The following is a 24877-nucleotide window of genomic DNA, read 5'->3' as shown; positions in this document are numbered from 1 at the left end:
GTCGATGTATCAGAAGCACGGCCGCGGTGCTGCAGGACTGGGATAATGGCTTCCGCAGAGTCCGCTGGCAGAGGGAGGCATTCTCAAGGACTGCGAGGTGACCCTCCCAGCAGCCTCCGGCCCACCTGATGCTGACCCCCAGGCTGCAGTGACATTCTCACCTTTTCCAGGGAGCAGCAGAGACTGAGGTGAGCGCGGTTAGAAGGTCGCCAGCTTTTAAAAACAGATCCTGGAACAGACAAACGGAAGCGCTGGCCCTCTCTGCCGCCGCCCCCTTCCTCCAGGCGCCTCTGAATGCCTGTTGGACGTCCACTCAGCAGCTGGCGGTCGTTCAGGCATCCTAGCTACTCCTCGTTCGAGGCTTTCCGTTGGGTATGGGAAGGCTGGCTTCAGGTAACGAAAGCTCATCAACGTGGGTCTCATGGATACAACAAAGGTGCCTTTTCAGCTGGAGTCCACCAGATTTTATCAGCATACCACTGGAGGAGACAGGGCATTTCATTGGCGCTCCCCATCTTTCAACACCACAAAGCACTATTTATTGCGTGATGAATCAATCAGAAGGGGACAGCTGACTGACAGCTCGCCACACGCCTCTCATGTGGTGCGTGCGCACATGCACGCTGGCTGTGGTAACTGTGGGGATGGGCGCAGCAGCATACAAGTAGCCCAGCGATGGTGCTGATTACAGGACACGTCTAAGCACGGTAGGGACCCTGGGGAGGCATTCTGCAGCTGCCTTGGCACCTGCACCCCCTCCCACCCTCCAGGCCTTCATCCCGGCCCAATTAGCTTGACTCTGAGGAACCTGCGTGAGGCGGCCATCTCCTGAGGGTCCCCCAGCTGGGTTGCAGCATCTGCCTCGTACTCATGCAGGTATTGCGAGGCTCCAGTCCCCTCCCCGGCTCACACCCCCACACTCCCAGGCCAGAGTTCAACGGGACAGCCGATAACCAAGTTGAGATGTTGACTCCTTCTGACTACTTTCTGGTGCAAGCTGGGAATATAGGTGAGCACGCTTTCAGTTACCCAGACCCTCACCCCACCTCCTCCTCAATCACCCCGTTTTCAGGAGAACCAGATAATGGCCACTGGCAGGAAGGTCAAGAGCAGCATTCCTCTCACTGAGCCGTGGGTGCTCTTCAACAGTGTTTCTCAATCCTCCCGGCTGCCAACACACATGTACCTGATAATCTGTGTTCTTGATTGGCTGGGAGCTGGGAGGGAGCAAAAATGTGGACTGTCTGGGGGTATCCAAGAACTGGGTGGAGGAACACTGCCCTGGACGTACTGCAGAATTGCCTTTAAAGGGCAGGGGGGTGTCTGTTGGGGGTCTACTCAAGATTATCCCATTGTGAGATTATGACTAATATTACCATATAGGCTTGAGCGGCATCTCATTTTTCATAGCGTCATGCCTTCCAGACATTACAGCGCAATACATAGTTATGACAATATTTTCAAAAGCAATGTTATTCCAGTATTTTGAAATCTGGGCAATAAAAGCAGCAAGCGACTGACATTCAAACATGCCTAGAATTCGGTGTTTCCCAACCCAGTCCTTGGGGACCCACAGACGGTCCACGTTTTTGCTCCCTCTCAGCTCCCTGCCAGACAGTCGCATTTTAACAGCCTGGGAGGGCACAAAAACATGGACTGTCTGTGGGTCCCCAAGGAGCGGACTGGGAAACACTGGGCTTGATATATGGGTTAAGACCTAGGTGTTTCCGCATAAACTCACATACTAAATTAATAATCTTTTTTTTTATTATTATTTCCCACCATGCCAAGCCTATGCATGACCAGGATGTAAGCAGAGGAAGGAGTCATGGGACACAGAGAATCAGAGAGAATATCTGACTGCCCCGACACCCACATCTCTGCAACTAGACAGAGACTAAAGGAACCAGTAGAACCGCTGGATTCAGGCAACACACACACTCACGCACGCAAGAGGTCCATAAAGAGAGACATACACCAACGCTCCTCTTTGAGATCCAACTGGAGGCCAAGCTTCTTTTGTATAAAAAAAATTCACATCTGTAGACAGTGTCTATTAATGACAATGAATAACGAAGAAGGGCAACAAGCTTCTTTGTTCCCCTGAATTGGAGGTTATGTTTCTTTTTTTTTTGGAAATGTACCCATCATCTCCCCTCTGACATTAATTTGCATTTCTCTCTCTCTCTCCATTTTCTCTTCTCCTCCGTTCTCATTTATCTACTTTCCTCACCTGTCATGTTTCCACTCAGGGCATCGTATTGCCTCCATAGCCGCCGTTAAAATTCAGAGTAAATAGTGCCACGCTGATTCTGACAGGCCAAGCAACGCCACAGCCCCCAAACCCCCCAGCTTGCACATCCCACCACCTTTTAGTCGAACGCACCCCTCCTGTACCCCACACCTCCTCTCAATCCTCCATCGCCCCCCCCCCCCCCCTCCGTACTCTTCTGGAATGCACTCACCCAGATCAAAGACCCTCGGACATCTGTGTAGCCCGGTACTGCCAGCACGCTGCCAGCTGTGCGAGACGCGTCTGTCCGTCCGTGTGTCCGCGGGGCTGCGGGGACAAGCAGATGGGAGGCTTCCGTCACATGGCGGGTCTCCGCGCGCCTCCAGGCCTGTCATGCCCAGAGGCCTTCACCGCCCCCAACAAACCTCCATTCCTCCCTTACCCCATCTCTCCTATCGCCACGGACTGACAATCAATACCAGCAGGATCACTGCCACGGCGATTTCAAAGCCGAGTGTGTGTGTGTGTGTGTGTGTGTGTGTGTGTGTGTGTGTACCCGTACGCATCTCTCTGGTGAGCTGAAACCAGGCCGATGCAAGAATCGTTAAACAGGCATCTTCTCACACTGTATGCTTTGATGAGACATGCTCTTCAAAGGGGGGGGGGGGGGGGGCGCAGGGACTGACATAGTTGCCTTTCGCAATAATCTAGTGGAAAATCCTGCCGATAAACATGCACCCCCGTCGGATACATTCCAACATCCCATCAGACCCCTTCTCCAATGAAGTCCCCGCGTGAACATGGCCGACAGTCCTCTGCAGCGCATTATTAAGCAGTTGGCCAGAGAGCATGCATAAACACAGACGCACTCCCAAAAAAACTCCCAAGTGCCCACAATCCAGACATCATGTACCGAGCTCCGCCACCAAACCATAAGCTGTCAAGCCCATCAAACACTCCGCACATAATTACATTACTAACCCTTACATATTCAAGTTCAGCTCTTTGAAGATGAAAAACAACAAATAATCTGGCAGACCATCCAGTGGACGATTTGGTAGAGCACCTTCCTGAGCTCCTGAACTATAAAAGATAAACAGCTGGTCTCCCGGCCAGACCTGTTTGAAGTGAGCGGCCTTCGTTCCATGCCTTTCCTCAACGCACTCTCTCATAAACCTTATCTCCTTGGAGCCAACAAGCCCATCCACTCAGATAAACGTGCCTAAAGTCAACGACAAAGCAACATCCCGGCGTAAGAAGAAAGGCCGTCACGCACAGGCACGGTTATGGGGTTTATCCCAGCCTGACTTTGCACAAGCCTTTCTTCCGTTTTGTTTTATGCTCTGGCCCATTTCCCTGGCCAAAGGGAAGATTGGAAACCTAAACTGGATTCAGCCTTAGCTCCACCGTCAACAGCCTTCGACCCGCTAACAGCTTCAGATGGCCGCCTCAAAGGCTCTGAGCAGGCGCTGAAAAGAGGCTCACAGTTTCACGATCGACACCCTCAACACGGACACTCGTTCCTTGAAGACGACCTCTTCGGAGTGCATCCGCGGTCGAGGACTTGGGGGTGGGGGGGGGGAGGCATTGGGTTTGAGAGACAAAATGGAAAAGGGAACGAGTAAAAGGGAAAATGGAACGTGGGATCACAGGGAGGATGAAAGATGAACCAGTGCTCAGCAGACTGATGAAAGAGCAAAAACAGCCACCCGGGAGAAGAGGGAAAAGAAAACAAACAAGAGCTGAACTGGAGACAAATTAAGGAGAAGCTGGAAAGGAACAGAGAGGGACGAGGTGCAGTATGAAAAGGAACATCAGCCATGATTCGGGCAGGAGGAGCTGAAGACGGTGATGTGGGCTGGTCAAAACAGCCTCAGATTTCCAATAAGGCGACCATTTATGGAGGCACCTCACTAGGGAGGTTACATCAAGCGCTTGACTGGGCTGCTAAAGAACCACTAAGACAAACTGTCACAATTAGAGCACGACTGTCAGCACGGCGGTAATGGCTACAAGTGCCCCCCCACACCCACCCCCACCGACATCCACGCCCGGTAATGAACACAGCGTGCCTCTCACACTCACGCCGGGGAGGCCGGGTGGAGGGGGGTTAGGCAGTGAGAGCAGGGGATGGGCGGCATCTACAGATGCCACGTTCACTGCTGTCCCAGTCTGGGTTCGATAAGCTCTCTCCAAACACCCGACCTGCTATACACAGAGCAGGTGCTGAACACTGCCGGCCATCCGGATCTGGGGATGCTCACACGCTGCCCTTCGCCATTCGGCACACTGACAAAGTGAAAAGCCGCCACCCCCCCCCCCCATGAAGCGGAAACTAAGAGTTTCACAAAAAAAAAAAAAAAACAGCCGATTTCACCCAAAGGCTGTCCTCATGCTGCGATTCTCCAACTGCACGTTTTATTATTATTTTTGTTATAAAGAAAGGAACAAGAAAAAACATGCGCATGTTCACAACTTCCCAGCCCGTCAGCTACGAGAAAACTTCAGATCTTTCTGGGACAGGGAATTAATCCACTTCACCGGTACACGGAGGACTGAAGAACTCGGCGTCAAAAACCAAAACCGTGTTTAAAGAGCTGCAGTCAAAGTCTATGCTGTCCAGGAGGTCCTCACACTTACAGCAGGCTGTGTTCCTGGAAAAAAGTCCCCGGAGTTCAAACGAAGCAAAATAAAAAGTTAAACAAGGCCGACACCTAACTGCAATTGAGCAAAAATGCAATCGGCCATTTCACAGACTCTTAGCAAAATCCACATTAAGCCAGTAAAATATGCATGTAAGTTTGCAGATGAAGTGAACTTATTTTGTCATTGATTATTGCTTTAAGGACTACCGGTGCCTACGTTTCATATTAGATGTATCTGGGCTGCGGCTTCCCTTCGTCGCAGTTTTTCATATCTTTTTTATTAATTTCATTGCGTGAAATTGTTCTCCGAAAAATTAATTGAATTATGGAGAAGCCACGGGGTAGATGGGGCAGGAGGTGGGGTGCTGAAGTGGGAGCTCACGGGGAAGGACACGTACAAGGGCTGTATTCCCGCAGTGAAGCTCGTCACGAGACGGCCAACATGTTTGGAAAACTTGCGAAATTCACAACAGGTGGGGCAGAGGTAGAGGGCCGCTGAGATGGTAGTCTGGACAGCCCTGGGACCGGCCCGGCAGGCTGCCCCAAAAGCCTCTCCCCGCGACTCAGTCGGTCGGCCTCAATCCTGTTCCCATGCTGGGGGTGGGTGCCCCCCTCCCCAATGAGGTCTACATCTGAATTGCACTGCGCTCGTTAGGCAGCAGCAGCCGTGCCTCTCACGTCACCCCCCCCACTCGAGTCATTTGCGTATGCAAAAGCACTGCGAAAATGTCAGTGTGTTTAAACAACGCTCATCGCCATAAGAAGTCGGATAACAGCAGCGTAAACTGCCACGCAAATGGATTCCCCGTCTGGGTTATGCAAATGAGACTCCGGGGGGGGGTCGGCTCACGAGGGCACGAGTGTGTGTACGCGTTCACATGCATACGCGCGGTGTCCCTCCCCATATCAACACACCACAACCACCTTCCCCCCCCCACTGGAAATAATAAAGCGAAGCTGTGATAACTGTCGCGCCAGATCTCGTCTTCAGGGCCCTCAACGCTCCCCCCACGCGAGCCCCCCCCCCCCCCTCACCGGCGCTCCTCCAGCTCACCGCCTCTCCTTCTGTCATCCTTCTCTCCCAACTGCTGGAAACACCACGCTCGAACCCATCATCCTGCCGGAAAGTTAGTCCTACTTTGCGGGAAACCAAACAAACACAGCCAATCTGAACAGAATCTCATCTACTCTTCAAGGGCTGGGATGTATGCGGGGTGTGAGCGAGGGGGAACAGCAGGAAGACAATGGGGAACTCTCTAATATTCTCTTTATAATTACCACTTACTAGCCCACAGCTCCTGTGCTGTGTCAGGTACACCGGATAACTGGGTAAAGAAAAGCCTTATTCATAAGTCAAACATCCATACCAGGATTAGCTCCAAGATTCCACCACCAGCTTCCTTCGCTGTCCCTTCCGACATCCGCTGCCGCTGAACGTCTGTTACCACAGTCACAGACCCACCCAGTCCAAGCAAGAACACTCAGCGGGTACCTAAGACCTTCAGGAACGGGTGTAGGCCCTACAAAAAGTCAGCACGACTAACTAAGGCGTTTATGGCCTTCTGAACATCAGCCAGGAAGGACGGGGAGCCAGGAAGGCCTCCTGCTTCGGTATTCACGCCCGGGGAGGGGGGGCACCCAAACCACTCTACCCATTGTCTCTCCGAAACAAACAGGGTAAAAATGCAAGTCGTCGTGGATAAAAGCTGTTTAAGGAAAAAAAGACTGACTACAGTTATCATATGGAAAGTGGGTACAATTAAAAGTAGGAGAAAAAAATGACAAATGTACGTCACCTGACTGCGGCAGGCTGAGGATCCCCGGGTCACCCCCGCATAGACCTGACGCTCTCGAGTCAGCAAACCTGTGGGGGGGGGGGGACACGCCGTACAGGCATGGAGCCCACGGTTTACCTCGGCCGGGCAGCGTGATCCAGTGGGGGGGGGGGGGGGAGCTTGTGGGGGCCGCATCTCAGTGCTGTTAATCCGTGTGCGAACCCACGGACGCCAGCGGTTTGCACTGCACCTCTCCACACCTGCTCCCACACATTCACACCTGCCACGCTTCAAGGTTATATATAGGGGTGCTGCAGTGAGACAGACACTGCGGCTTCTCCATAGCAGGTAGGCCTCAGTCAATGGGGGGCGCTTTTATTACCAGCGTGACCACGGGCGCGCACGCAGCACACGCGCGCAGCACACGCACACGCCGGAGGAGCCGAGCTCGGGTTATTCATCAGAACTGATTGCAGCAGATGTATCGGACTCCTGGTCTGAAAGGCTTTAAACCGCGGCCGCTCGGCTGCAGAGGGAAACACAGACCGGCACATTTAACGCTGGTCGGGAGGGAAGGTGAAAGGCGGTAATGGACAGAAAGCTCCCGCGGACTTTCAGAACACCACAGACGGCGTTTAAACCTCCGAGATCAAATGGGAGGCGGAATCGGAGCAGACTGAACGCCCCCAACCCCCCCCCCCCCCCCCCAACAAGCTCAAACCTCACACGAACTTAGCTCTTTCTTCCCTGGGACTGGTGCACGTGCAAGAGCCCACGGCAAGGTATGATCCGATCGAGGAACGACAGCGAGATCATGACGTCTCAGGAAGGCCGTTCATCACACGGCTTTAGTGCTTCGGTGTCTGCCCGGGGGGGGGGGGGGGGATCTGTGGTCCCTCGATTATCACAAGGGTTTGTGGCACAGGGAGAGAGCGAGGGAGCGAGAGAGGGATAATAAAAATTAAAGGAAATGTGTGCAGACAGACGGAACGTAAAGCAGGAAGAGAGGCACACGGAACACAAAGAGAGAGATCAACAAAAGCAGTGACCTAGAGTAGGACCTGCACTACTGTGCCCACAAGGGGTGCCGTCAAGCCAGTCAGAAGGTTGTTTTAAAGGGGTTTCGCTGCATATCTTTGTGCAGAAACAAGCTAAGCAGGCCGAACGAAATTCCGGCATTAATATAAATATCATATGGCTAAGTATCAGAAGACAGAGGCTCTGAGGAGAAAACTGACTCGATGACTACAATCCCCCCCCCCCCGCCCCCGGGGCCAGACTCAGTCATCTGCAGGTGTCAGGCAGGTGTCCTGACAGCGAGCTCACGCAGGTCTTTATGACTGAGAACCCGGGAAGGACCCCCCCGAAATTCAGCACGGCGCCCGTGTCCAGCCTGAAGCTAAAAACAGGCAGGACCAGAGACGGCTCCGCCCCCACCCCCGGCGCTTCCCCCCCCCACCCCCGGCGCTTCCCTCCCATTACCCGCTTCTCCATCTCGCTCCCTTCCTGCTAATCGGGCCTGACAGCTGGAGAGAGCAGCAGCAGGTGAAGGCCGAGCAGGAGAAAGCTGCCAGGGAGAGGTTACTGCAGAACCCCCACCCACCCTAGACCACCTCCCTCACAAACCCCCCCTCATCTGTCAGCAAAACTCACTGCTAACTTCACGGCACCACAATGAAATGATCCTTTACTTGCCATTTGCCCAGGAAAGCTTCTGGATATCAGAAAATATTCAAATTAATAGTAACATAGTAAAAACTGTGATTTCTTCAGATCCTCCAAAAATTCACTGATGCATTCTTGGACGCCTAGATGAACAGTTTCAATTCCCTCTCCTGAGGGCCACCTCAGCCATTCCGTTTATTAGTTAAATTTCACCACCAGTCCACCTAATTAATTAATTGAATTAGTTTGAAAAAAAGTCAATGAGGTATTGAACAGCCATACGAGGTGAACTAGGAGTCGAGTCAAAAATACACCGGTGTATTGAATGGCTGTTGCAGATGCTGGGATGATGTTAGGAGAGGTTTTGAAATGGCTGAGTTGACACACTATGACAGATGTAACATGATCATTTAAATGCCAATTTCTTCGCCTAAGACAGCATTGTACATACAGTTGAGAGCGAAATCAGGGGGGGGCAAGAATAGGGTCTGGACATTTATCTGGCGCTAGTGAAGCATTCTGGGAAGTTAAGGGCCTCGATCAATAGCCTAACAGACCACTCATTCGAGACCAGGGCTGGAAGGAGCATCCTTCCAATCACAGGCACAACACAGAGCCACACAATGCCCCCCCCCTCCCCCAACACTGTCCAAAAGGGAGGGGGGAAAGAAAGGAAGAAGATAAATAAGAACTCTGATGCAAATAAAATGGAAGAAGGGTAGAATTATTTATACAGCCTGATGGCCCGTATAGTCCGGGAAAGCGACGTGCCTTGGTGAAGCACAATAAGGAGAGCCGACCCACTTGAGAGAACTTTCTCCCACACGTGGAACGGGGAGCTGGGAACGCGAGTGACCCCTAAAGCAGCGTGCGGGGCTGCACATCTATAACAGGCGCACGCCCCACCTAATGAATATTCATCAGTGTCCCATTACCATGCCAGGAAATAAGCAACATCCAAGAAGCCTCCACTCCTTGGCGTCTTGCTGGAGCAGCACGGAAGGGCAAAACTGGAGCGAGACGGAGGCCAACGCGTCGAACCCGGTGAGAGAAGAGCCAGAGACACGCCGCCACCCAGGACCAAAAAGTCAGGGCCCAGCGCCTGATACACACCGTTGTCTAAACGGCCAATCCTGACCTGGAATCAATCGGTCATGTGACCATGCATTTAAATAAATAAAAAAAAATGGCTCGCATAGTCATACGAGAATATAACGGAGGTACATGGCTACATCCAACAGAGGAGTAACTAGCACTGCGAGACAAACGAGCAACAGAAATAAATAAAAACACAAAGACAAATAGGTTACGGACTACAGTACAGCTTTTATCCAAAGCCATGATAATAAATTATGTATTTCAGTCAGAGTATACCTCAGCCTTGTGTCCTGTGCTGCCTAGGATAGACTCCAGGACCTGCTATCACCCTGACCATGACAACAACAGTGATGATGACGACAATAACTGCACTTAAGCATCATAATTAAAAGTGCTCCCTTTTCCAGGACAGATGGCTGGCACATTTACTGGCCACCCACACCTCAAAACTGCATACCACATGCTTGCAATATAGTCCTTCAGCCTTATAAGCGATATTACGTTTTTCTTTTATTAGACAACTGCTAGACGCTCCAATTAAGGCCGTGTAAAATACCCACAACTCACCTGTTGGGGCTTTAACTAAGGCACCAGTTTCAACTCCACGCTCTACAGAAGCATATTAATCAACAGCATGATCCAGGCCGCAGGTAAAAGAACGAACAGCTGGAACTTCAGGCTGTTCCAGCATAAGGGCAGAGAGAATTCCTTCATTGCTAGGTAACGGTTCACTTAAAGAGATATTCTCGAATCCACTATAAATATTCCGCACACAATCCTATTAATATTGCACTCACAGCATTCGACAGACCAAACCGGCAGCCCAAATATCAAATCGCATATTTTAAAGACCATGTTCCTCTGACCTGTGAAGACATATCCTTTTTTTTTTGCCACAGAACGTGGCTGGAACCACAGAATTACTGTAAGAGAGACAATTGCAGATGGAGAGAGAAAAGCCTCCATGGTTTTTCTGAGATTTTGTACTCAAGCCTGAGGGAAAAGGGATCCTTGGCAAACTGGGAGGGGACGTGTGACAGAAAAGCCCACTAGTGGGTCAGGTCATCACCAAGACGTCCCAAAAATACCTCATTTCTGGTATGTGCCAACTCAGCTGAGAGATTAAAGAAAAGTTAATGGGTAAAGTTTGACTTATTAACACTAGTCAGTGAAGGAAGACGCTTAGTGCTCATTAAGAAACGGAATGATCAAATAACTTCCATTTTTAGACTAGCTGAAAGAGACTGGGTAACTCGAATAAAGACAGGATAGAAGATCAGCGCAGGCTGGGGAGCATGAACTTGTACAGCACGTTACCACCCACCACACAACAAAACACCTTGGCATCCCGATTGGCAACCTTCCAAACTGACACGTGGTCCAGTCGCACCCTGAGGAAACAGCCATCTATCTGCCGCAGCCAGGTGTTCCGTGGGTGTCCCCTTGGCCTGATTCAGCCTCTCTGATCCTCAGCAATGAGGATCCTGCAAGCCGGGTCACCCTCAAGCAGTGGCACCAAACGGCCATAACAGACGCTCCCTCACAATGCAGGTAACGTGCCTCGTTCGGGACTCCTCTAGCAACTGGTCCTGTGGCACAAAGTCAAACCAGTGCTACCCAAGGATTCTCCAAAGAGACACGGTACCAAAAGAGTCTAGTCTTCCTCTCAGCTCACTGGATTGTGCTCATGTCTCGCAGCCATACAGCAAAACTGGGAGCACTAGGTCTCTAAAGACTTAGACCTTCACCCTCTTACAAAGATATCGGGAGCGCCAGACACCCCTATCCAGCGACCTCATGATCCCCCGTGCTCTCTCATTGTCCGTCGACTGAGCTCATAGGAAGAGTCACCGGAGACATGAATGTTGCAGCTGAGGTAAGTGAACCTTTCGACGCATTCGACATTCTATCCGCAGACAGACACGCTGCCGATGGCTGTGTCCAAGAAGTCATTCAAGGCCTGGATCTTGGTTTTTATCCAGGACAGTCGCAAGCCCTGACAGACAGACTCCTCACTTAGTCTCTCAAGAACGCTGATCAGAGCCTCCATTGACTCTGTGAGGATCACTGCATCATCGACATAGTCTTGATCAGTGAATCTTTCACCACCAACAGATACACCACAGCTGCTGGAGCCCACGACCATGTCCGACACCCACTCCATGCAACCAATGAACAGAGTATGAACAAGAACACACTCCTGACAAACCCCAGAATCAACTGGGAAGAACACAGAGGTTCTCCCTCCACTCTGCACAGCACCCACAGTACCAGTGTACAGGGTACCAGTGTACAGGGTACCAGTGTACAGGGTACCAGTGTACAGGCCGGCCATGACCCCCAGCGACCTCGGGGGGATCCCGCAAAGTCTCAGGATGTCCCACAGGGCAACTCGGTTCCTAAAGTCGAACACTTTCAGAAAAATCAGAAAAGGCTGCATAGAAACTCTGCCAAGATTCACACCTGCGTTCCATGAAAACCCTCAGTGACAGGGTATGGTCAATAGTAGACTTCTTAGGCGTAAAACCAGACTGCTCCAGTCGCTCATAGGTGAACAAGTGATCATGGATTCTATTAAGGATGGCCCTAACAAGAACCTTACCCGGCCTTGAGAGCAGTATTATCCCCCTGTAGATGCTGCAATCCAGCCGATCACCCTTCCCTTTCCAGATAGGGACTACAAGTCACATTTTCCATTCAGTCAGAATGATGCCTGTCTCGGAAATAGAAGCAAAGATTACTTGCAATTCCGGGAGGACAGCCTTACCACCAGCCTGGAGAAGTTCACCCTGGATATGGCAGATCATTCTGACCTACTCTAACCAAGCTGATTCACCACCCGTGCAATCTCAGTGACTTTGGGAGGTTCACAGCTAATCAGAGGATCAGTCTTAAGGACTGTGGACCCTGAGATGTCCACTGTCCTAGTCGGAGGATCAGCTTGAAACAGCTGCTCAAAGTAGACAGCCCAGTGGGTCACAACTGCAGGGTCATCTATAAGGATGTCCATATTGCTTTGATTTCCCTGGAAGGAGGACATGGGTCACTAGACCATAGATGGTGTGTCACCTGCTCACCGATCCCTCTAACAAACATCTCCATATCTCACCCCTCAGAGCCCTACCAACCATCCTTCTCAGTTCCCAGTACAGAAGGGAGTTGCCATCAAGCCATGCACTCCTCTCAATAACATCCAGGGTTTCGTACGAGATGAAGCACCTCTTTCTGGAAATACCGCCAACACCAACACAGCCCTCAGCAACCTTGTCTTGTCATGGAAAGTCTCCTACTTCACATTAGAATCGGCAGTCGTACCCAAGTCTGCAAGTTCCTCACACAAACTGCATGCAGACTGATTAGAAACAGCCTGATCTTGGAGTCCGGCTAAGTCCAGCCTCATTCCTCTAGTAGGTGGTAGCCCTACTGGACCTAAGAGTAGCAACAAGTCAGTGGCCAGAATTTATAAACTGGGCACAGGATAATCGGCAAGAGAAAATTCTGTAATACATACGTATTTCACCATGGTCACATTGTAATGTCTATGTAACCAAAGACGGCAGGGGTTAGTAAGGCAGGCTTCGGGGGGGGGACATAAATGGCACAACAATACCCCGGCCATGACCCCCAACACTTGTCTAAGAATTAAAATCGATGGTATTAGAGACGGTGGAGAACAGGAGACCCAGGGCAAACAAAGAACAAAGTCCATTGGACGCCAACCAAGAGTCAGCATGAGAGGAAAAACAGGCTTTAGGAAGAGTACCAAGCAATTCCTGAGATCACGATGGCATTAGCGGTCCAAGGTAGCAGGAATCAGAACAGAACACGACAAGGCTACATCTTTACCTGCCCATTCCATCATCAGATCTGAAAGCTAGAAAGATAAAAAGCTATTCAGCGTGACCACATCTGCATAACGATAAACCTGTGATAGCAGCACAATATGTTCACCTTCAAAACTTCAGCTTGCGTTTAAAGGATTAGATCAAACCTCCAAGCCAAGAAGTAACTTTTCTTCAAGAAAGGGAAGCAGCAGCAGACCACGAGAGCCCACCTATTTTTCCATCTCCAAGGCCCAAAATTAAAGACACCGAACTCCACGACAGGCAGACCACAACACTAACAGGCAGCCATACAAATCCTGAGGCTGTTACTGAGTGTTACAGAGCTGATGCAGTTTAATTGACTATGTAAATAGTTTCAGTTTCTATTTTATTAAACAGCCAGAAAAACAATGGGGACATTATATGTTAATGATGTTTTTTTTGCCAACATATAATTGCACTCCCTTAGCAAAATGTTTTAGCAATTCATAAAAGGCTTCCTGTACAGAGAACAGGCTGGAACATTTTTTCCATGGCTTTTAAAAGAATTTTAAAAAATTACCTCAATGTAATAAAGGGAGAGACCTACCAATGAATTGGTAATCATTTACTGGCACTCAGTTATAGAATCTGTTGTGTTAATGAGTTGGAACCAACAAACAAACGGCCTATTATGAATAGAAGATGGGATATACAGATCAGAAAAGTCCACATACCTAGTGAGATATTTACCTAAGCGTAGAAGGTTATGCACATTCTGAACCGAGCAGTGTTACACTCCACTGAGGATCTGTAGGTTGCACTTCAGCAGCTTCTCGCATGTCTCATGATGAATGGTGCGCCAAACAACAAAGAAACCCACTCGATTTGTTTACCGGGCAGGTCAGCTCTGAAGAAACACTCGTGAACCAGCCATCTTCTCTTCGGTGCTTTTGAAATCACTGGGAAGCACTTCCTGCATAATTTTGCAGTTTTAATTTGAGTTTGCAATGTTAACACATCTTTCAGATGTTGAACTCATTCTGACCGGCCATATGGGGGGGGGGGTGGTATCAGGGACCAGAGAGCACAGACTGGGGAGGTGGCTTTAAGTGTGTTATTTTTAGAAACTTAAAAACATAAATTACTGTGGCAGCTGGCTCTTTAACCAAGTTAAGACATCAGAACGGAAAACTTAAGTACTTCAGTGACACCCGCAAACAACCAGTTCTCACGTCTGTGCGGTTACTGCCCGGCTGGCAAAGCTCGTCATCCTCTTCCTACTACGAAGGTCTCTTCTCTGCCTTCGAACCAGCTGGCTCTTTTTTCCACCAGAGCCAAAAACGAGGGCAAGCTGGGTGTCATCAGCATCGAATTTTGGAAAGAAAGAAAACATAGAGCTGGGGCTCGGTCCAACTCTCACAATCTCATAAAAAGCAGGTTTTCTAAAAAGCAGCCTCTCTTCTTTACCCACTATTCTGGACTGAATCTCCCTTTCCCACATTTAAAAACCTGCATCATCATAGTTCTGTGAACGACTTTCATTCATGACTATCAATGGCACTTCTGTGTACTTATACCAGCCTGCTTTCCCCTCCCCCCCCCCCCCCAAACCAGTTTTTTTTCATCATCCCTAACACAAAATACTATAACTGCCGTAACAACAACGCACTTTGTACAGACTTCAGAATTCTCCTCAGCCCACACTGGAAAGATTCACTATTTTGCAGTTAAAAAAAGAGCATTTTTCAGGCTCAGGGAAGCTTTGTGGGAATGCTGACAGAGCAAGGCTGAAGCCAGACAACCTAAGATGTATCTGTCTCTAGCTTTTAAAGAGGCAGGGCTTAAGTGTTTTTCTTGCACCGTTTAAGTTGCTGCTTGTCCGCCGTCTGCCTGCAGCTGCACTCACGATACCCTATGACAGCAACTCCGACCTTCCATTCCACCCTATAGAAATCGACAAATATCTGAAGAGGGCTTTGTTTTCAAGAAAAAAAAAAACAATATCAAAAAAGAAGGGAGAAAGGAAAGAGTCCTTTCATTAGACAGCTTTTGCTATTGTAAGGCTCAGTTTCTGTACAGAACGGGAAAAGAAATAAATAAAAGTTGGACCCCAGTTAACAGAGTCAGGGAAGTGGCAGATGTGCATGGGCACATTTTCCAGATGTTTAAGGACCACTGTGAACCTGGGACACAATCATTAGAACGGCTGCCGAAATCGATACGGCTTTTCAGATTACACCTCTCGCTGAGCAATTTCATATTCTGCTCGCAATCCTTCCGTTTCGAAGAATGCAATTTCTGAAAGGTATGAGCTATCGATTGCGCCAGCGTGCCGCCCCCCAGCACAATAGCACGTCGATGTACATGGAGCCCTCGGGGTTATGGCGCTCGAGCGTGACCCGCCGCCCCGACCTTTAGGGAACCCGGCGGGGAGATGGGAGGAAGGAGGACCTTCCTGTCCCAGCATTGCAGCCGGCTGGTTTCGGGCACCTTCCAGTCTTTATTTGCATAAACGCTGCTTCTGTCCAGGTCTGATGAATGACCGAATAAGCTCAGGGGTCATGGAGAAATATGGCATGATGTTAACCATCTAGCCATTTGTGGTTATCCGAGTAGCTTCAGAGTAAATTACTACAAAGCAAAGAAAATAAGCGATTTTCAGGACAATTGACAGAATCTCCATTGAGACCCAGAACGCCCTAAATAATAAAATCAGTGTGTGTGTGTGTGTGTGTGTATATATATATATTGTAAATAAATAACCTTTGATAGTTCCTCCTGTACACTATACTTCAGACAAATGCATTACCCATTAAAAACTCTTCTATTGTAATCTGTGCATCTTTTGGGCCTTTGTTGCCAGCTGTTGCAAAGTGACAGATTTCACATTTCTGTGCATCCCTCACCTCCTCCACAAGAAACATCTAAAGAGGGAAAAAAAAAAAAAAAACGAGAGCGCCAGTGTGATCAGAATCGACTTGGGGGGGGGGGGGGGGGGGGGGGTTGCTGTTTTAATCACAGCTGTCATTCATATTCCATCTGCAGGCCGGGTCAGCATAAGGCCAGGCCGCGGGGAAATGGAAACCTGCCTTCCATATTCATTACGATTTCAAACCCGCCGCACAAAAAAAGATGGCATGACGACGGCGAGAGGGAACCAGGGGGTGTCTGCCCACAGAGCCGCGCGTGGCACGGACCCCCGGACAGGGACCACATCCCCTCAGCTGACGGCACCCTCTTCCCGACACCGGCCTTCACCTTGGTCTCGCTGCCGTCTCTCCTTAACGCCTCAGAAGGGCAACCGGTCCAACATACAGCCCCATCAATAACCCGACGGTGCCGCTCAAATGATTCATGTCCACAGAAGGTGTCGCAGCGAGCCGTTCCGGGCCCAGGCATTCCGCTGCCCTGCTCCGTTCCCCTCTCACCGTGCCTGTAATTCCACACCTGCCCTCTTTCGAGAACGCTCCCAAGGCGAGTGACCTTTCTGTACTGCCACATATTATGTCAGCTTACGGGAGCCGCGTCCCCTGGGCCATTTATAGCCCTGCAGCTCTTGTCCCAGCCCACCCGCCTGCATCTGGTTTCGCCGTAGCTGCGTTAGCGCTAGCGATGAATTTCGGGGCTGTAACTGTGACAGCTTAACGATATCCCCCACCCAACACTTCCTTTGAAGTTAATCGATGTCAGGTCCTATTTATTCCTCCTTTGATGCGCTTTGTTTGCCTCACCGCCCCCCCACCCCCCTACAATCAGTTGCGGCAGCAGAGGTCTAAAATGATGGGGGCAACTAGCACTGAAACAGGCCAACCAGGAGGACCGGTCATTCAGGGGCAACCTGAGCTGCAGGCAGTGTTTCCTGAAATCTACAAGCAGGAATCAAGGCTACACTATTTCAGGATCCTCACTACATCCTTAGATGACTTACTAACACACTGGATGCAAAAGCGGCAATGCCCTGCATTTCACACTGCGCCCAACAGCCTAATCAGATGACACAGAAGCAGGTGCGGGTCCTTCACTTTCACAACCTTCATTCTCATGGTCTCCATTTCCAGCCTTCTGCAAATAAAGACCCACAGACCACAGAGCCTGTGCACAGTCGTAAGCCCCTGAAATAATCATTACAAAAATCAAGAAGGTTGCAATTTTAAATCATCAGAGGAAGCATATTTATGAAATGCCCTTTGCCAAGATTGCAAAGGAAAAGTGTTATATTCGCATGACAAGCACATATTAGGAAACTTTGAAATGCTGTGAATTTTGTCTGCCTATAAGAAGACATGATGCTCTCCCAGTTGACATCTTCACACCCACATTCTACTTCTGCACATTTTCCACGCTACCCTGGCCCTGCACTCAAACATGTCTTATCTGTCCACTGCATCCTCACCGCAAGACCAGCGTCTGTGAAGTCGTGGCTGATTTCATGTTGCACCATTTCTGCTGCAAACAACCTGCCATTTGCAAAGGCAAGTAATACATCGAGACTTAAGTGCCTGCTTACAGGAAAACCTACGACAAATGGAAAGACTTTATATTTCGCTTGGCCTTGAAAATGTGTGCATGTTCTCAATGGTCATTATAATTAAAACACAATACCTGATTGTGACTTCAAAATGATTGGCCGACTTTACACTCTCGCGACCTTTTGTTAATCTAGGAGCACACAGCAACACAAACATGGCAGCAATCTTCACATCAATACACAAAGCTGACTTAAAAGAAAAAGTGACAAAGTGTGAAACCTTGCGGCAGCTACTTGTCTGTATTGTCCGTTACAGGTGGATTTCCCGTCTTAAAAACGCAAAACATATATGCTATTCCATGACATCATCAACCAAAACTTGAGTCAATGCCTCATCCTTGCAATGTACAAGAGCTGTTACAACATCCACAAAAAATGCAACAAATTAAACAAATTCAGGAACTTCATCCAAGCAATGACAGCAAGAAGAGCAGATGGCAGGATGCACGGTCCCCAGACCCTGACACACAAACGCTGACCGCCTTGGTTCCTCAAAGTTACATGGCCATTTGTTCAGTTTTTTTCCCTTTTTACCCTTTTCCTCAGTTAGGTCAGCTAACTACAGTAAGAGCCTCGTCATCTGCTATGCCTGGGGAGTTCATCGCTCCAGAATTATCAGGTTTTCTAGACATGTGAGCCTTGGACGTACAAACCGATACTGACTTAGGATTCACCAGAGCACAACGCAAGGGATCCTAACACAGCCTTTGAGCTCCGAGCTGTCAAATAAAACGCGTTTGCGCCAATAAAAGTGGATTATTTTGAGCAGTCACCAATCATTTCTGAGACATGTTATATTTAATGCATAAGACATAGCACGCCTCAGAAAAATGTCTTGGAAAAATAAGTTTCCTCAAAAAAAAAAAAAAAAAAAATCCATGCATCTTCTACACCGCTTATGCAGTCCCAGTGGACCTGAAGCCAGAAAGTACAGGGCATCCTGAACAGGATCCCAGTCTTCAAACCATTAGATTCCTCACATAAAGACACAGGGTTTGTCACATTTCAGAGCCAAAGTAATTTCCCAAACTTGCAGGTGCGATAAAATATGACCAATCTTTACAGCTACCGATGGCATGTATGTTAAATGGCATATTCAACTGCATTTAAAAAAAAAAAAAAAAATTGATGTGCACAATTTTGTTGATAATCTTCAGACCATGTACACCAACTCATACTGCAGCTACAGAAACGTAGGTTGCAAATGGCACCCATTAAAAAAAACCCAATCAAATAAGCTGGTCAGAGGCCTATGTTCAATAGAGCACATCGGGCTGATTACCTACAGGGATAGAGCATAATACAACTGTATTGCTTATTAGTCAAGTCACTTACTCCTTAATTACAACCATATGTTAAAGCGAATTAACTTCGCACAATTACAGAGACTTTGCGATAACATATTATATAGGATTTGCGTATTATTATTAAACATGTCAAGTGAGAAAATCATTTGGTCTTGAATACGAGTAACCGCACCAGGAATACAGAAGCAGGAAAAAAACTCACTGCACAACAGCAACAGCTGAGCCCAAATTGCACAAAAATTACAACACGCTCAAAATATTAATCAGCTATATAGGCTTAATGAAATTTCATCATAAACCTTTCAACAGCATACAGCTCAATATTAAACTCATCAGTTTTTGCATAATCTGCATATTAAATGCTAGCACAAAGTAGCGGCTGCAGTCAAACTCATTCCAGTTATACCCAAAACCATTACATTTGAAAGCCGGTGATGTAAACCAACCATGACAGAGCAGAGAGTTTAACAAAAAAAACAGCAGACTACTGCTCTTGCTACTGAAGGGATGCCCCACAGCAGTTGCAGAGAAAGCTAAAACCATGACTCTGGGCTGTGATACCTTAAAAAAAAAGCATAGTGGCGCAAATGGATTTTGATCCTGCCGGACCTGACATTCCGATGTTTCACTGGGAATGCTAGCACGCAGTTTAAGGGGCTATAACGCTGCTGGGGAAAGCACTGTAACAGAGATTCCCATTTATAGGACAGTGCAACGTGACAAAGGGTTTTTCTTTCTGGGACTGCCCCAAAAAGCCATGGGCACGAGTTGAAATTTGTTGTAGACCAAGGCATCATTTTTTGAAGTATAGTTATAAACCCATAGTAACTGGTTACTATTGAAGTTTGAAAATGTTACAATGATTCAATTCTCTCTATGCAGAAATACTCGCCGAGGCACTGCATATGACAGCCAAAAAGGGCAGCAAGGGTCACAGAAATAAATGTTACACCTAAGTGTGTTTCATAGTAACTACTATAATATGCAGACATCCAGGCATCCATTTTTCTTTAATCACCTTTACATTCTGGTAGTAATTTACAGGTATGTATTGGAGATTGATAAGCTAGTTCTGAGTCAGCACAAATGGGCACTTATCCAGCACAACACTTTTAATAAATGACGAACAGGTACAACAAAATCCAACATTAACACAAAAGCCACGACGAATGAAACTGGGCAGAGAGCATGACAGCAGCTAATCAGTGCTTTCTCGTGGCTGAATCATTCTTCCCCACTGTGAAATTAACTGCTATGGACCCTCAAACAGGAATCCAAAAAGATGTCTGAAGGCAAATTAGCCTCCAAGGCTGAATATAAACTACAACAAAACAATGCAAGAAGGCACCAATGGAGGAGTGAGCTCATATTTTGGTAAAACGTCAGACCTGCGCTCCCCCCCCGCCCAAAACATCCGCGTCTCCATACCTTTCCCTACCTGCCGTGACGCATGACGTCGCCGACCCTAGCGGCGACAACGCCTGGCGAGCGTGGGGTCGGACCTCATCCTGCAATGCAGCATCCCGTAAGCGCTACCCAACGCGCTCCCCGCGGGGCTCCCTTTCTGGCAGCGTGCGCCCCTGCAGCGAGGCACCGCGCATGCGCGACCTGGCAACCTGCGCCTATTTGGCAGGATACCGCAACGGCCGGAAGAGCGCATGCGCCAGCCGCTTCGCCCATTCGCTTCAGAGCAAGGCTCACTATTTGGCAAAGGAGATCCCTTTACTGACGCACAGGTTGCTATTTATCACCAAAATGAAACCGCAGAAAACCCTTACCCTGAAAATAATTTCATACGAGTAAGAATAGACTGTCCCTTCTTCCATAGACCTGACAAGTCACAGACTAACAAGAAAACACCACGCAAAAAGGCAGGGTTCAAATAATGTATGAGTAGTTAGCCTACTGACTAGCTAGCAAGTTAGTTAACAGACGTTCTCTCCAATATTTAATTTAATCATTTTGTTGGCTTGCTGAAGTGTTACCCGCAACAAAAACAACCTTATTCACACAAACTGTACTCCAGTGTATAAAATGAATACTTTTTAATTTGCTACAGCTCCTCAGTGTCTCATTAAACTCTCATCACAATACAAAGCGCTGAATTACCTCAGGCTCAGAAAGAAAAAATGAAAGCAACAAATTGGAGTCGCCTTCATCGTCCCTTTCATGTCGTTGTTGTTTTGCTTTGTTATGATATTTTCTTGAAACTCACCTTTTCAGAATCTGTTCGTCGGCCGGATCGAGTTTTCGCAAAGACGCTTCTTCACATCCGGGTTACCCCAGTGACGCCTGTGCGTGCCGCCCCTAACCCCGCCTCCAAATTACCTGTCAAATGCACCCCCTCCTCCAAAAAAAACATTAAATAAAATCTCTTCAAATTTTTCAAAATATTTCAGTCATACAGATACTTACATACAAACATACAGGAGTGAATAGACGGATCTTTATGGGAATATCTATATTTATGAGTTAATCTAGCTGCTTTTTATATATAATTAAGAGTAACACTGTATTTTGGACGTATAAATCGAGTGTGTGTCGATATCAGTAGTGGAATATAGAGACAAATGAAATCAGCCATCAATTTGTCATACATTCACTCATCGTTCATTTTGACAGTTATCATGTAATGGTTTATCTCATTCATTCTCTTCTTTTTGTTGATTTTAATAACACTATTTAATTAATGTTGCTTTTGTTTGATGTGTGGAGCAAGGCATTTTTATTATGAAACACTGTTAACTAACCTGTTAAATAAACAGTTATTATCCTGGCTTTAAACAACTATTAAGGCTTAGAGTTATTGCAAGGCTTCTGTAAGTATTTCCAATATGTAAGCGTTTTAATTGAATTATAAATAAATAAAGCGCGCGTGGCAGAGAGAGGAGGGCGTTCTTCGGGGGGCAGCCATGGGGAAACAGGGAGGTTTAATTACAGCTGCAGCGACAGCTACGCCCGGCAGGCACACAGAGGAGGAGAGCACTGGGTGTGTGAGCATGCAACTGCATGCGCATCATTAGCTGTGTTGCTGTTGACTGCGGCAGTCAGCATAATGTCGGTGTTTATGGAGCCGTTTATTTTCCAGGAGCTACTGCTGGTGAGAGTGACACCGAATGGTCATACATCACGCATAATTATAATACTGGTCATTTTATTTATATATTTCCAATGATTTTTATTCAAAATTTGACAGCTGAACAGATTTTCACATGCAATTTCAAGGTTGTGTTTAATTACTTGCAGAATGCTCCTAAACTCACAGTTCTTTTGCCTTGAGTTAAGTTACTACCTTTAAAGCAGCATTTCAAAGATAACGATTATGGAAAATCGATTTAGGGAAAAGAATACAGTGTGAAAGAACAACACAAGGCAGGAAAATCCAGATGAAATTGGTAATGCAATTTATTAAGAGATATATATGTGATTATGTGGTAAAAATACAGATTTAATGAGTAATTAACTGTATTTTAATTACTCCTTTATCTATCTTCTGTACCCACTTGTCTTAATCAGGATCATGAATGCGTGGAGCCTATGGGCACAAGGCAGGAAATAACCCAAGATGAGGTGCCAATTATCCATAGCAGGTCACACTCACACACCATTCATTCATTCACTCTTAATTTGATAACTAACTCAAATTCACCTAAGCATGTTTTTATTCTGGGGGGGGGGGAACCAGGTTCTCAGGAGGAAACTCCAAGATGACATGGAAGAACATGCAAACTCCACACACATTGAGTCAAAATGGAGACTCAAACCCCGGTCTTAGAAGTGTGAGGCAACAGTGCAATCCACTGCACCACCTGTCCTCTCCTTTACAGTATCACATTTTCCCTGTGCTGTCCAGTCCGGTGTGCATTCCACCATGACCCTGTGTCTTTGCCGAACAGGTTCTGTTCACTTCAACTGTAAGTGGACTAGCATATTGTGAGACTTGTTCCAACTTAGAAGACATGCGAGGAAGAAACTGGGATTTTTCAGAGTATAGATTGAAATGATCGTTGCCGTCTAGGTCTGGACGTGCGTTCTGGGACAAAAGAGGAAAGAGAACCCGGTCTTAAATGATGGGTAATAAGGCACAAGTGAAGAGAATTCATGGACCAGCATCAGCATCACCACCACCCCAGATATTTTAATGAATGACTGTTTGTTTATAATACACTTGCCAGTTGACGGACATGTCACCGTGTTAATGGCTGTGAAGCAGAGATTGTTATACACAGGACACGAAACAAGCAACGTGGTCCTTTCTTGACCCCAGCAACAGGTGTCTATTATGGCTTGACAAAGGCTCATTACATCAGGCTGACATGCTATCACGACACAGATCACAGGTGTGGCCAATCGGGGGGGGGGCATCTAAAGTCACATGTCACCCCAGCCCCTCCAGCAAGCTCACAGCGCAGGCCACTCTGCCCTTTCTTGCAAAGCGACTGTAATTACTTCAGGGATGTCAGACGAAGGCACAGCTAATAAAGGCTGATGAGGGAGTATTGAATTTGCACTTCAATTACAGTGCTTATAGAGTGTGGATTACAGGCAAGCCCCTGGAGTCGCTGCGCGCCTGGTTACACGGTTCTGCAGGAGGGTGGACGCGTCGCGGGCAGCAGACGCTGGCGCTACGCTAATGACAAGTGCAGTAAGTAAAGTTCCCCGCGCCTGGTGTGCAAGAACCTCATTGATCAATGTCAATTTATCATATACATGTCAAATAAGTCCTGTATGTGTCCACATGGTATGGGCAAGGTGATGGTATATTAATTCTGTTGCAGTTTCCCAAAAATAACCCCTACAAAAAAATACAACTGGGAGATGGAAAAACAAGGAAAACCCAGGAACACCTAGGGAGCAACTTGAAGGTCACGTCCCGAAAAAATGATAAACGGAGAGTGGATTATTGTGCAAAAATTGCTAATCAGTTTAACAGTTTACTTGCTCATCACATAGCTCCCTAATGCGATGCAGAAAGCATTCATCTAGGCCAACCGGCATCACGAATGGCTCTAACAACCCTCACATAAAAATCTTGTTTTTTTTTTAAACATTACATTCTTCTTCATCATAGTTTTTTTGTCCTTGAGGTGATTGGGGGGAAAAAATCTACTCTTTCTATGACAAGGGCATTGGAGCCCCACATTACAAATACCTGCTAGCTTCAAATAAATACAAAGGCCTGAAATGGGTTCAGGATTTTTTCCTGTAAGCATTACAGGTGACAGGTCATACAAAATGGGCAATAGACCAGGAAAACATCTCATTTCTGTGAGTGATATACATTAAAAAGGAATGATGCATTTTGAAAAGGCAAAGACAGTTACTGAAATATTGCTGCAATTAGAAACCAGTGAAGAAAACCGTGGAACTCTGGCTTATTACAGCTGTTGCAATGTTGATTAATCTATTTATTTTCCATTCTTGTCCTGTCTGTGCAATTCCCTTCAAGTTAAAGAATCCCTGAAAAATCTGAACATGAAGAAAACAACGACAATGAGCCTCGGTCCCCGGGTGAGTGTAGCGGTGGATTATGGGAAAATAAGCAAATAACTGTCCGTTTAAAGTGGATTTGTCTGTTAGGCAGCGATAAACGGTAGCTGGCTTTCTTCAGCTTAGTTTTCCATTTGAAAAGCGTGTTGAAGGACAGGCTTTATGAAAATAAAACGGGGCGATGGCAAAACTAATTTTATTTATTTAATTTTTTTGGACTGTGCTTAAAAGGACAATGCAATATGATATGCATAATTAATCATTATGGGTCCTTGCCTTGCCCTTCTTGTTACTTAATTATTGATAATATTTTTCGTCCTACAGTAAATA

The 24877-nt window shown here is 47.4% G+C and overlaps 1 protein-coding gene across 9 annotated transcripts in view; it reads right to left on the bottom strand.

The window, feature by feature from the left end:
• spop (speckle type BTB/POZ protein) overlaps positions 1-21376 on the bottom strand; it is a 57622-nt gene extending 36246 nt beyond the window's left edge. The window contains exons 1-3 of one of the 9 annotated variants that reach the window (XM_072705267.1): positions 21273-21311; positions 12019-12129; positions 2466-2560 (exon numbers count right to left, since the gene is read on the bottom strand). Coding sequence is in view for 1 of the 9 variants with exons in the window: in XM_023829235.2 (XP_023685003.1) it covers positions 20496-20509 (14 nt within the window). In the remaining 8 variants the exon portion in view is untranslated. Of the gene's footprint in view, positions 1-2465; positions 2561-12018; positions 12130-16480; positions 16701-20485; positions 20645-21166; positions 21186-21272 lie in introns of those variants that run through there. The other 8 variants (XM_023829236.2, XM_072705268.1, XM_023829237.2 and 5 more) reach the window with 8 other exon arrangements.
• Between the last annotated feature and the right edge of the window lie 3501 nt (positions 21377-24877).

This window comes from Paramormyrops kingsleyae, chromosome 22 (assembly GCF_048594095.1).
Source record: "Paramormyrops kingsleyae isolate MSU_618 chromosome 22, PKINGS_0.4, whole genome shotgun sequence".
Classification (NCBI taxonomy): Eukaryota; Metazoa; Chordata; class Actinopteri; order Osteoglossiformes; family Mormyridae; genus Paramormyrops; species Paramormyrops kingsleyae.
This window is presented reverse-complemented; position numbering and strand designations above follow the sequence as displayed.